The 13,537-nt window shown below is 36.3% G+C and overlaps 1 protein-coding gene across 1 annotated transcript in view; it reads right to left on the bottom strand.

The window, feature by feature from the left end:
- The window catches only part of LOC136972759 (inositol 1,4,5-triphosphate receptor associated 2-like), a 180,433-nt gene that overhangs the window by 109,794 nt on the left and 57,102 nt on the right, over nt 1-13,537 (bottom strand). Inside the window, exon 9 of the mRNA XM_067267386.1 lies at nt 13,159-13,265. Coding sequence (XP_067123487.1) covers nt 13,159-13,265 — 107 coding nt within the window. The remainder of the gene's footprint in view (nt 1-13,158; nt 13,266-13,537) is intronic.

Here is a 13,537-nt window from a genome sequence, read left to right as displayed (position 1 = left end):
CACGGTTCTTTCCTTTTCTAATTTACAAATGATCCCAACTGGAATAACTTCACTGAGGAAGGGGTCGCCACGTACAAAGAATCACACCCGCGCTCGTAACACAAACTTTTTACACCCGACTTAAAACTAAACTTATATCTACCTTAAAACTAAAAAGGAAAGGGGAAACAGATAGATTTAGGAAAGAACGAAAGTAGATAGAATTAGATGGAAGGTACCCGGGTCTACGATGATCGGTGTTTTCGCTGGAGTGTATTTTCGCAATGGCAGTCGTTTTTCTCTCTTTTTCCTTGTTCGGCTGTCTGCCCTCGACGTCTTTCGATTCCCTCGGTTTTGTGTCTATTTTCCCTTGGCCTCGACGGTCCTGTAGCCTTCTTTCGACTTTTCCCGTTCCTGGTCGATCGCTGGCTCACACTTCCGTCCTTCTCGAGGTCCAGTAGAAAAGTGTCCCTTGTTCACCACTTAGCCTTCAGGGCGTCCTCGCCTTCTTTTGTTCTTACTTAGGAGGGGTAATCCTGCCCTCCAGCAATAACGGTCAGGTTGTTTAGACAAAGGAGAAAGGAACGGAAATAAGAGAATGGAATGAAGGAAGAAGGAAGATAGAAAAAATATATATATATATGTATTTACAACTTATGAATTAAACAAAAATATACAAGAAAACAATATGGCTGACGGCCACATACGCCCCCCTTTTAGAATTACACTCCGTAGTGTAGCCTACGGTAGTTGACCTTATGGCCACGTGTGTTGTACGGGTGGTGGTGCTTAACGCTCTCTCCCTCTTCATTATGATTCTCGTGGTTATCGCTTTCGCATACCTCCTGTTGTCTTTCGGTAGGGCTTAACTTTGGTTGTTCTCTCGGCATCCTTGCCCATATGTGTTCAGAGTACTCGTCCTCCTCCAAAATCTCATCTGCGGGCGGAGTTTCCTTTCTTTTCTGCTGTCTTTGGGCAGTCTTCCTCCATTCCTTACATACGGGAGAGTAGCACGGTTTTATTCGATCAGTGTGTACCACCCACTCTTCACCTTGCTTGTTACTGCCGAGTTCTACCGTGACTGGTCCCATTACTCGTGTGATTCGGTATGGGCCTAAATATTTCGGGCAGAACTTACCTATACCTTTCGTTCTCCCTTTTCTGAGCAGCCAAACCCTCTGGCCCTCCTTCCATACGTTTGTCTTCCTATCCTTATTCTCCCTACCCCTGTTCCTCGAATTATGCTTTCTGCCTAATTCGTAAGCAGTCCGCCTTGTTATGTTCAGTCTATTCACAAATTCATGATTGCGATCCGGATTTTCAATATTTCTTATATCGTCCTCAGGGAACGCATTTGGAAAATGGGGTTCGAACCCATATAACAAGAACGCAGGGGACTCATGGGTAGCAGTATGCGACGTGTTGTTATAGGCGAACAATGCCGGTTGTATGAAATCATCCCAAATTTCGTTATTACCTTCAGATATTCTTGCTATAATCCCACATATCGTCTTATTGAATCGCTCACAGGTGCCATTAGCACACGGCCGGTAAGCGGTTGTAACATTATGTTTAATATTCAACTCGTCGCACATTTCACGAAATATATTAGAGGTGAAGTTAGCCCCTCTATCAGATACCACGACCTCGGGACAACCGTATCTACATACTAGATTATTAAAGAAGCTGTCAGCTATTTCCTGGGCCGATTGGTTTGGGATCGGAAAGGCTTCAGCATAACGAGTGAAAATATCTATTATGGTTAATATATACCTATTCCCTCTTCGTGACGTTTTCAATGGGCCTATGATGTCAACGGCTACTTTCTGTAATGGAAATTCAGCCACCTCCGTCTCCTGGAACGGCGCACGACCTCTATGCATGTTGAACCTTTGGCAAGTCTTACAACCCTTAATCACGCGTTTCACATGTCTCTTGAGATTTTTTATGTAATAGTACCTGTCAATTATGTTGCATGTTTTCTCAAGACCCAGGTGACCTAACATCGACGAATTGTGAAACGACCATATTACTTTGTCGACCATGTCTTTCCCCACGCATACACGCGTCCATTTCCTCAATCCCATTGTTCCGGGCCTCACGTTTACCACAATGTCACCATCCAGCCTGTGCTCAGGCTGAATTCCGGTGGTTACGCCTTGTTGACCTATCCTCTCTAGATTTTCACGTATCCTCTTTATCTCGTCGTCCCTCTTCTGGGACTCCACTACCTTTTCCCATAACTCCCTATTCTCCATCATGTTATTACTAACCTCCTTATCCCTTTCCTTAGCGTTGACATTTGGTCGCGACAAGCAATCGGCCACCCCGTTACGTTTTCCTTTTATGTAATTTATGGTCACGTCATAGTCAGCAATCTCCGTAGACCACCTTATCAGTTTCTTATTATGATTTTTTAAGTTGCTGATGAATATGAGGGGCTTATGGTCCGTGTGTAGCTCGATCTTATAACCTAATATTATTGATTTGAAATGGCGCAATGATAAAACTATTGACAGGCACTCCTTTTCAATGGTGGAGTAATTCTTTTCCGCGCCTACGAATTTCCGACTGAAGTACCCCACAGGATAGAATTTCCCATCTTCCTTCTGACCTAGCACTGCACCTGAGCACTCGTCCGATGCGTCAGAGTATAAATGGAAAGGGGCCTCAAAATTCGGATGTTTTAACAAAGGGGGTCTTGATAGTAAACCCTTAAACCTATCGAAGCTATCTTGACACTCCTTATTCCAAGAAAATTTTACGCTCTTTTTGGTTAATTTCGTCAGGGGTAGAGCGATGCCAGAAAATCTAGGTATGAAGTTTCTAAAGAACCCTACCATTCCCAAAAATCCTCTCACACCCCTCACGTTACAAGGAGGTTTCAATTCGAGAATCGCACGCACGTTGTCCATATCGGGGAGTATTCCCTCTCGACTTATCACGTGACCCAAGTACTTTACTTCTTTAACAATGAACGAACTTTTAGTTGGGTGCAGTTTTAAGTTAGCTTTATCTAATGTTTCTATGACTTCGCTCAGCAACACTATGTGGTCATCAAGGGACTTCGAAAAAAGGACTATATCGTCCTGAAAAACGTAACTATTTATACCTATAAAACGAGCCAACACCTTCGACATAACCGCCTGAAAGAACCTACCGCTGTTCTTCGCACCTTGAGGGAGGCGGCACATTTGGAACTTACCCCACGGTGTCGAAAACGCGAAAACGTGCCTAACAGACCGCTCTAAATCTATTTGAAAATATCCCAATTTCAAGTCAAGTACCGAAAAGTATTTGCTGCCATGGAACTTGCTCAAAATCTCATCCACCCGAGCTATAGGGAATTCCTGCGTAGTTGTAAGATCATTAACCCTTCTAAGGTCAAGGGTCATTCTTATTTCCCCGTTCTCCTTCTCCACGACATGAATAGGAGAATTCCAGGCAGAAGAACTCTCTTCTATTATCCCTGCTTTTAATTAGGCGTCTATTAGTGCTTTTAATTTCGGGAGGTGGCATTCAGGGATGCGATACTGTCGCGTGTTTACAGGTTTATCTTGATTTACAATAGGGTCATGGGATTCACCTATCATGCCGGTAAGCTCCTCGATGGACTCGGCAAAGCAACTAGGGTGCTTTCTAAATATCTCATCATAGACTCTCTCCTTCTCTTCTAAACTCAACCCATCTAACCCTTTAATTGCTACATCAGAGATATTCAGAGATTCATCGCAGATGTCTTGACGTTCTCTCTTACGGTATACATCCCCTTCCATAGATACCCTTACACTGTCTATGATCTCATGGATTCTTCCGATTACATCCATTCCGAGGATCCCCTCATATTCCACATGCTCCGGTAATGTCATACATGCAATTTTTTCTTCGCATTTTTGACCTCTATATCCTACCTCTGCGCGTAGCAACTTATCGCATTCAGTGACTTCGCCATTGATACCCCTGATTCCCAATCCTTCACCTTCCACAATCGCTCTCATTATGCTCTTGCTTGATATGTCCCTCATTATTTTGGAATTCAGAACAGATTTTTCCGCCCCCGTGTCTATGAGAAAACAACATTTTATTCCTTCAATCTTCCCTAGTACTAGAGGGAGACCTCTTTGTGATCGAAAGACCCTTTCGGCCAGGCTGATATTTATGAGAGGAGCGTTATGCTGACCGTTATGACACTCCCTCACAAGTTTAAATGATGTTTCCTACGCTCGGGGCAACCGCGGGCAAAGTGACCTGCCTCACCGCATGCATAACATCTCTTACGCGTCACCCTGCTCTCTTGGTCGCTCTTAGTTAACAGCTTACCCACAGCCTCTACTTTCTGCTCTAAACCCCTAATTCTATCATTATTCCTATTATCCCGAGTCGTTATGTCTTCACTTCTCGCCACTAAGGCATCTGATCTTTCTTCCATACCCACATTTACCCCCTTGAGCTCAAAATAATTATTACATTCTAAATCTATCGATTCTTCTACTTCTGCGAAATCGAAAGCTTCATCAAGGGTTTTGGGAGCCCTTCTTGGCACTTCTCCTCTCAACCTCCCTTTTAACCCCTTAATAAATCGCTCCTTAATAATGTCATCCCTCAGTGAGTCCAACCTGTTGTTATCTCTAACGGCTCTTGCCAGTAGTGTCTTGGTACGGATAGAGAATTCCGTTACGGACTCACTTTGCCCTTGTTTTAGATTCAAAAGCTGATCGATTATATCCTTACCTCCAATGTCCCTCTTACTAAAACATTTTACCAAGTCGCGTTTTATGTCTTCGTAAGATCCGGGATATTGATCCAAGAGACACATAAAAGTTACTAAGGGCTCGCCCTTCAACCTCGCTTGTAGTACTGCTATTTTAACCTCATTGCTCCATCCTGCAAGGTGAGCAATGTTTTCTATTGTCCTGAAGAATTGCTTTATGTTCACAGTGTCCCCCTGCGCTCCCGAAAATATGGGGATCATCCCCAGAAAGCCCGTCACCACTAACGGTTGAGTAGGGGTGGCCCCATTACCGTTGCTTGAGCTCTCGACCTGGACATCCATTTTTGTTACACGCGCTACAATATTATACAAATAAATTATTATCAGGATATAAACAAAAAAAGAACTTTACGTGAGACGTCACCAATGCGCCCCTTCACAGTTGGGATCCTGTCGCGGACGCCATTGTGGTTGTTCGTTGAGAAGGGCTTGTAAACCCGTGAATGCACGTTACAAGTATGAACACAGAGACTGATACACAATTAAAAGTCTTTTTATTTCCCTTCCGGAACACGGTTCTTTCCTTTTCTAATTTACAAATGATCCCAACTGGAATAACTTCACTGAGGAAGGGGTCGCCACGTACAAAGAATCACACCCGCGCTCGTAACACAAACTTTTTACACCCGACTTAAAACTAAACTTATATCTACCTTAAAACTAAAAAGGAAAGGGGAAACAGATAGATTTAGGAAAGAACGAAAGTAGATAGAATTAGATGGAAGGTACCCGGGTCTACGATGATCGGTGTTTTCGCTGGAGTGTATTTTCGCAATGGCAGTCGTTTTTCTCTCTTTTTCCTTGTTCGGCTGTCTGCCCTCGACGTCTTTCGATTCCCTCGGTTTTGTGTCTATTTTCCCTTGGCCTCGATGGTCCTGTAGCCTTCTTTCGACTTTTCCCGTTCCTGGTCGATCGCTGGCTCACACTTCCGTCCTTCTCGAGGTCCAGTAGAAAAGTGTCCCTTGTTCACCACTTAGCCTTCAGGGCGTCCTCGCCTTCTTTTGTTCTTACTTAGGAGGGGTAATCCTGCCCTCCAGCAATAACGGTCAGGTTGTTTAGACAAAGGAGAAAGGAACGGAAATAAGAGAATGGAATGAAGGAAGAAGGAAGATAGAAAATATATATATATATGTATTTACAACTTATGAATTAAACAAAAATATACAAGAAAACAATATGGCTGACGGCCACAATGTTCATCAGTAACTGTATTATACAATTTTCCTATTCAAATGCCACCATACTGCTGGTCCAACAGAAAGGAAACTGATGCAGAAGGGGGTTGAAGTAATTCAACCAAAAGTAGTCATTGACCACCTCCAGGAAGAGACAATGTTCAACAACTATTAATTAATACTAGTCTACAATTAATAATTGAAAAGTGATCTGTGTTGGATAGGTTGTGATGTTCGTGCATGTAATCGAAGTTGTTAACCTTAATGTCCGAAAGACTTCATATAATTTGTTCAAATAAAAAAAAATCTTATAAAGGAATTTTTATTGCATTTTTACATGATAATAAAGTGTTTACATTTTTGCAACAAACTATACAAACTACGTGGGAAGTATGTTTTTGTAAATATCACATTTATAGAAAAATTACTGGGCTGCGAATTGAAAAAATTGTAAACCTATAAATTCCGGTTAATGTCCCTTGTCTATCTGTGTGTCTGTCTGTTTTTCCTTAATCTCGAGAAAAGTGTTACATAGACAAAAATCAAGACCAGATAATCTGGACCTCCTGCTCCTTAGCATAAATATATAAGAACTTCCGGTTACAACCGGAAGTCATGTGACATCAATTCAAAATTTTTTCCTGAACAAAGCTAGATAGATAACCGGCACAACTCTATCACTAACAGGAAAACTATGAAGTACAGGAGCAAGACACCACTAAAGGAATTGAGAACATTGTGATGAAAAGTTGCAGCCTGGTATTGTGATGATGTCACAATAAATAATCACTTGTTAGAATTAGTTTGGTTTATTTGGTTAGGGCAGGGGGTCGGCAACCTGCGGCTCGCGAGCCACATGCGGCTCTTTGGATGTGAAGCTGCGGCTCTTTAGTTCCATACGCAAATATTATTTATATGACCTCCTTCTTCACAATAAACTGCGATGGCTTTCGAAAGGTAAGGTGTTGAAACGTTTCGCTTTGTGCTTGAATGAAATAAATACATTCCTAAATGAAAAAGGCATTAATCACCCTGAATTAGAGAACAACAAATGGTTGCAAAAATTTTACTTTATGATGGATATCACAGCAAAATTAAATGAGCTGAATCTAAAACTGCAAAGAAAGGGAAACCCAGCCTATTTTTTGGTAGAAGAATTGGTTTGTTTTGAAGAAAAATTAATTTTTTTTGCAGAAGATATTCAGAGCGGTAAATTACTTCATTTTCAATTTCTAAAGCAATATCGTGATAAAACCAGTGCAACTGTTGACACGAATTACTTCAGCACAGTTATAAAAAAAATTAAAGATGAATTTGCTGACAGATTTGAGCAATTCAAAACCAACAAAACCACTCTAGCATTCATAGTAAATCCTCTTAACACAAATAGTAACGAAATCCACATTGAGCCATTTGGAATTGATACTGGATCTCTAGAAATGCAATTGATCAATTTAAAAAGTAAAGCTTTGTGGAGTGGAAAATTTACAGAGTTGAAAAGCAAGTTGGAAGAGTTGGAGATCCAGAAATGTATGTACGTAACGCAACAAAAGTGGACAGCTTTAAAAGAAATGCCGCGACTTGAGGCACTTATATTCGACGCATGGAATAGTCTTCCAGATTGCTACAGTGAGGTGAAGAAGTTGGCATTTGGAGTGCTGACTATCTTCGGATCGACATATTCGTGCGAGCAAGCGTTCTCTTGCATGAATATAATTAAAAGTAAAGTAAGAAGCCAACTAACAAATGAAAATTTAGAATCGTGTCTGAAACTTAAAACAACAAGTTTTAAGTTGTTTAAAGTGAGCCAGATTTATCGAAACTTTCTAAAACCATGCAAAGCCAATGCTCCCATTGAATTTGTTTGCTCAATTGTTTGTTATTCAAGTACAAGTTAGTGTTGTAAGTAAATGTTTAATTAATAATAAAGACCTTTAATGACAAATTAAAAAAAGCAGAAGAAAAAAAACACAGAACACCAGGTTTTGGGTTACACCCCAGCATACTTAAGTAAATGTTTAATTGTTTTAATTTTTTACTTAAATAATAAGTAATTATCTAATAATGCCATATATATATATATATTATCTAATTTGTTGTGAAAAACACTACTTATATATGAATAAATAGATTAGTTTTTTTTAATCAAAAAACTTTATTTATGCGAGTACTAATTATTGTTGGCAAGAAAAAATTTTGTGGTTTTTTAAAAACTTTGAAATTTTGTAAATTGTAATTTTTGACTCTTCCGACTCAAAAGGTTGCCGACCCCTGGGTTAGGGCAACACGACATGTGAGCGATATCCTAAGGGGGATGCATCCCGGAAAGACTTTTATGGAAAGTGGACTCTATTTAGGTGTTACTAACGTGAAAAAACCCAGAAAACTCCAGCCCCTTCGCCATGCTCAAACCCCATACTAACTAACTACCAGAGTTTGGTAGTTTTATCCACTCAGCTACTGGAAGGCGCTTATTAGAATTCAAGAAGTACCGTTTAGAAATGAAAAAACTCAAGTTGTTAGATGTGAAAAATTAAATTTTCGTAGACTTTTCACAAGATAATACTTTCGATTCCATGCAGTCAACAACATTACCAGGAAATGACATCAAATAAGATGAATTCAAACTTATGAGAGTTTTCTTTATTATTACTGTATTTTATAATATTTTCTTGCAATTTACATGTAGCATAAGAAATTTAAGAAAATGTAATTACTGATTTCCATTTGATTCAAACATTCCATTTGCTCCAAGGTCTGTATAAGAAGGTCAGGACATGCAAGACCTACTTCTTGAGCCGCCATTTTGGGGTATTTTGAGTCACATGTTTTAAGCAAACTTGTACGAGCAGTCAGTTTTATACAACATTAATTAAACTAAAATTGCATAAATCCAGTGATTTCCAGTCAAAATTATAATAATAATTTCGGATGATTATGCATCCCCAATTTTATGTAACTTTTCGATCAAATAGTTTAAAAGAAACAATCATCCACATCATTTTCTGTCGTGAATGAAACTAATTAAATAGGTGCTAAAACTGATGCAATTACTTTGTAAAGTAATGCAATAACATAAGTTATCCAAAATTTTATTTGAAAGCATTTACCAATACAATATTAATGCATTAAAAAATAAATACTGGACTAACATTTAATTAATGAACATTTTTGGCTTTACAAAGGCTTAAACGTCATATTTTCCTAATTATATAAAATTTAATCAAAAAGGATAATATTAAACACAATTTGATGATATTTTTAACAGAGCTTATCTGAGACATAACTTCTTTCTCTGTAAACACACAAGATACAAATATAATAATATACCATTTTCGGAAGTCAGCAGAAGTACGCATAAATGAGCTTTTGCTTCCATACAGTTTTTTTACATTCAAAGTACTGTTCATATCTCTGGCAAAAATATGTAATCTCACTGACAGAAAAGTTGAGATTAACAGTTCTAACTGAGATTCTTCGAAATGAAGCTGAACAACAAATAATTTAATGTGAGCTCATGTATACACTGAAACCTGTTTTTGTGCGGTCTTTTTCTGTGCGATTTTTTATTTGTGCAATTTGTTTTGTGCCCTATATGAAAATTTCAATCAAATTGGAACATAATTGACTCCTGTAAAATTTTTTAAAACTCTATTGGATGTTTTCTTTGACATCAGCAGGTTTTTCATTTTTTATTCAGTAAAATTTTTTTCTCATACGTTTTTTCGGTCCCCTCTCATTTTAATAGCATAAAAATCATAAATATTATGTTATATTTGAACAAATGAGGTAAGTTAGCTCCCCTCCAGCTTTAGACTGCAGTTGTGAAATTTCACACCTTGTTAAATGAAATAACACTTTCTGCAGCTATATTTATGAAATAAAATCATGTTTTAACGATTATTTTTAACTTTTTAATGTTAGATTGGTATTTAAGTGGAAATAATTAATTAATATAAAAAGTAAAATTCTTAGAGGATTTTTTTTCCCCATTAGGGATTGCAGAAAAAGGCCCAAGGAGTTAAAAAAGCAATTCCTAGTTATTTCGTACGGTTTCGAGTTATTTTCTACGTGAGACTTTTTTATGCGGTTCCTATTCACCGCATAAAAAAAAATATTTTTTTAATTGTTTTGCGAAAACTATTTTTTATAGCTACTCATGAAGTTTTGTACGATTTTTTTATGCGGTCCCTATCCACCGCACAAAAACAGGTTTGAGTGTACATCTCAAAGACAGTACCTATAGAAAAATACATAATATACACTACTCTCACATAGTTTAGAATGTTCAGTTGGCTGCCACTTATCCCGTCTGCAGTTCTGCACCCATTTCGCTTTCCTCTGTTTATCTGCAGGAAATCTAAACAATCGAAGATCGGTAGACTTACTTTTACAATTAGGTGCCACAGAATAACCCATTGTTTAACATTCTGAGTACATATATACATAATAATAGTCGACTCACGCAGGGACCATGTATGGTGATCTCTATCGATATGCCCCAACATGGCCGCTGCCACATAGAATCACGAGAGCATATCCTGACCTTCTTATACAGACCTTGATTTGCTCATTTACAGGTAGCACCATCTATTGGCGCTACGTGTGAATCAGCAAATCAAATGTTTTACATTTCCTTAAATATTTTGCCAATAGATGATGCTATGTTAAACCAGCAAATTGTATGGAGATAGAAATTAATTGATTTAGAGAAATCCAATAGATATTTTGGTGTGGTAGGTACTACATTACCCAAGTTTGGTGTATATAAATGTTAACTGCCAAGTTTTGTAGCAATTGCTTGAACGGTCTAGGTGTGTATAGCAAACAAACATCCGAACAAGCATTCTCATTTGTATATATAGATATAGTTAATTAAATTAGTAATTTAGATATAACCTGATAAAGCCAATAATTAGATATTTGGTTTAAATCAGTTAGATGCTTGCTTATGTTTATGAATATATTTTTCTCTTTCTACTGATATTTTCCTCCATATTTTCTTCAAATATGACCATAAATGAATCAAGTAAAAACAGCACTAACTAATATTGTTTGCTATAATGCCAGAAGTATTATTGAAAAATCATCTAAGCAAATAAACAAAGGAATTAGAAATAGCTTATAAACAGGTTTAAAATGAATGTTTTAAAAAATGAGTATAATGTAAAACATTCAAAGTAACTATTATTACAAGAAACTTGTATGTGTTCTTTTATGAAAAGCTTTCATTTAATACTTGAACAATAAAAATTAGGATTTTTCTTGTAATATTATAAGATAATATTTCATTACTTTTCATTTTGTTAAATGTCTTGATAAGTTTTTAAGCATATGCTTGAAAAATATTAAGGTTGTAATTCATTTTAGGATCTAACATAGCTTTGAAAAAATAAACCATTTCAAAACATTTCTAACAATGTACAATGAAAAAATATAATTAAAAAACTTTTAAAACATTTGAATGTATGTGGTACATCTTTATTATCATATTTGAAACGTAGGCTTTTTAAGTTTAATCCTTTATATTTAACAACAAAAGAGAAAAATGTATAAATGAACAAGTATACAATGGTTTCTTGTACTTCCCACAACTGTAACTTTGAACACTTCAGAATTGAATGCTAAATTTGACTAAAATTTGCTTTGGAGTTTAACTAATGCTTCAAACTTTGAACTGCATGAACAGTGAAAAATTCCACTCAAAGTGTATCAATCTGCTGTGACCCAATTCATCACTCACTCTCATTCTTTCATTAGGCTCATATGTTTTTGGTGCTTTTTTCACTTTATTTTTGGTGTGCTTGATTATATGTATTGTGTTATTCATCAATCCTTAGTAATTTTTTACTGCAATTTTTCTTTGTAGACAGCTTTTTGTTCCCTGTACCTTTTGTATCCTTTAGTTTAAAATTTCCTGAACAAAATTTTTTAAACCACATTTGACACATTTGAAGTCTAGAAGCATCTTTCCCATACATATTACGAATTTCTTTTACTGTTTATATGGAATTATATCCTTTCTGAAACTCATATAGTATAATATGCCTGACATGCTATTTATCTGAACACATTTCAAATTTATTTTACTCAAACAAAATGTAAAGTATGAAGTTTAAAATAAGCATTTATGCAAAGAATACAATTCCACATTAGCAAAAATATATTAAACTGTTATAATTAAATCACACATCTATGTTAAGTAATGGCAGCTGTTAAAAATATGCAAAAACTTTCTGTTCAACCCAATATATATTTGTTTGTTTGTTTATTAAGTTACAGCAATGCAAAACTTGGGTGATCTGCCTAGGGAATGCCTTTTAGGAGGTCTCTTTAAGGGTAGCTGGCCCCTATTCAGGTGTTACAGATGTAGAAAAAACCCAGAAAACTCCATGTGGCCAGCCAGTCCTGGCAAGCCATGAACATATGACTGAACTCCGAGTGTTCAGGGAACAGAACTGCTTGGCCACTGGTGACCAAATGTGGTTTAAAAAATTCTGTTCAGGAAATTTTAAACTAAAGGATACAAAAGGAACAGGGAACAAGGTGGACCTTGACTGAACATAACCTTCACTACATAACTGTGGCCCCTGAGAAGTGTGTGGAGGTAATGAAGTCTAAAAGGAAGGTTGTAGTATTGATGATTAAGATGAAAAAGGAACTTATAGCCAAGCATAAAAGCAGTACACGTGGCAGTTTTGGAGGCCATGTTTACGATGCTGAAGTCAATGGTGTGTGACCAGTAAAAGCAATTTTCACTTTATTATATAGTATTTATGTATTTTATTTATTGTTTTCATGTTTTAATTTATTGTTAGGGCATTTAGATGTGTTACTTTTACATTAAATTATGTGTATTTGCTGTTTTATGTTTATCAAAATGGGTGTTGTTTAGGATCTGAAAATGGATTAATTTCCACTATTTCTAAGTGAAAAATTAATTCAGACTTCAAACAGTTTGGAGTTTGAATGGCCTTCTGTAATGAATTATTAATAAATTCATAGTACAAGATCCCACTTATTAATTATTAGAATTCATAAAGTTTTCACATTATTAACATACAGTATCATTTTGTATTATTTTTGTGTACTTGAATATCATTCTTGAAGTAAATAATTAAAATATTGTTAGAGGTTTCTCTATGTTTTTGAAAATACTGAGAAATATTCAATTATACAAAAATATATATTTGGCAACAAATAAAAATAAAATACATAAATTTATGTACATACTCAGCAAGATCAGCTACATTTTCTTTCAATTTGTAAGATATGTTTAGAATGACATTTTGTAATATCAATGATTCTGACAAAAGTGGAGATTTTCCATTTTTATAGTTCTGAAATAAAAATAAATCATTATCATTACAATAGTAAAAATACATAAGCATATTAAAACTGTAAGGCTATTTCATTATAATGTACAGTACTGTTAAATTTTTTGCACATTGTAAAAATTGACATTATTAAACATTTAGCAACTGTAAAACATAAGGAAATATTTAAGTGCTGTAAGCATTCTTATATTTATTTCTAATTTTCTATATATATATTGTTACATAATAATTTTTCACTTGACTGTTAATAATCTATAAATCTAACTAAATTTATA

Source organism: Centruroides vittatus, unplaced genomic scaffold, assembly GCF_030686945.1.
Source record: "Centruroides vittatus isolate TY-2023 unplaced genomic scaffold, ASM3068694v2 contig_301, whole genome shotgun sequence".
Taxonomy (NCBI): domain Eukaryota; kingdom Metazoa; phylum Arthropoda; class Arachnida; order Scorpiones; family Buthidae; genus Centruroides; species Centruroides vittatus.
The sequence above is the reverse complement of the archived record's forward strand: the minus strand, read 5'-3'. Positions and strand labels throughout refer to the sequence as shown.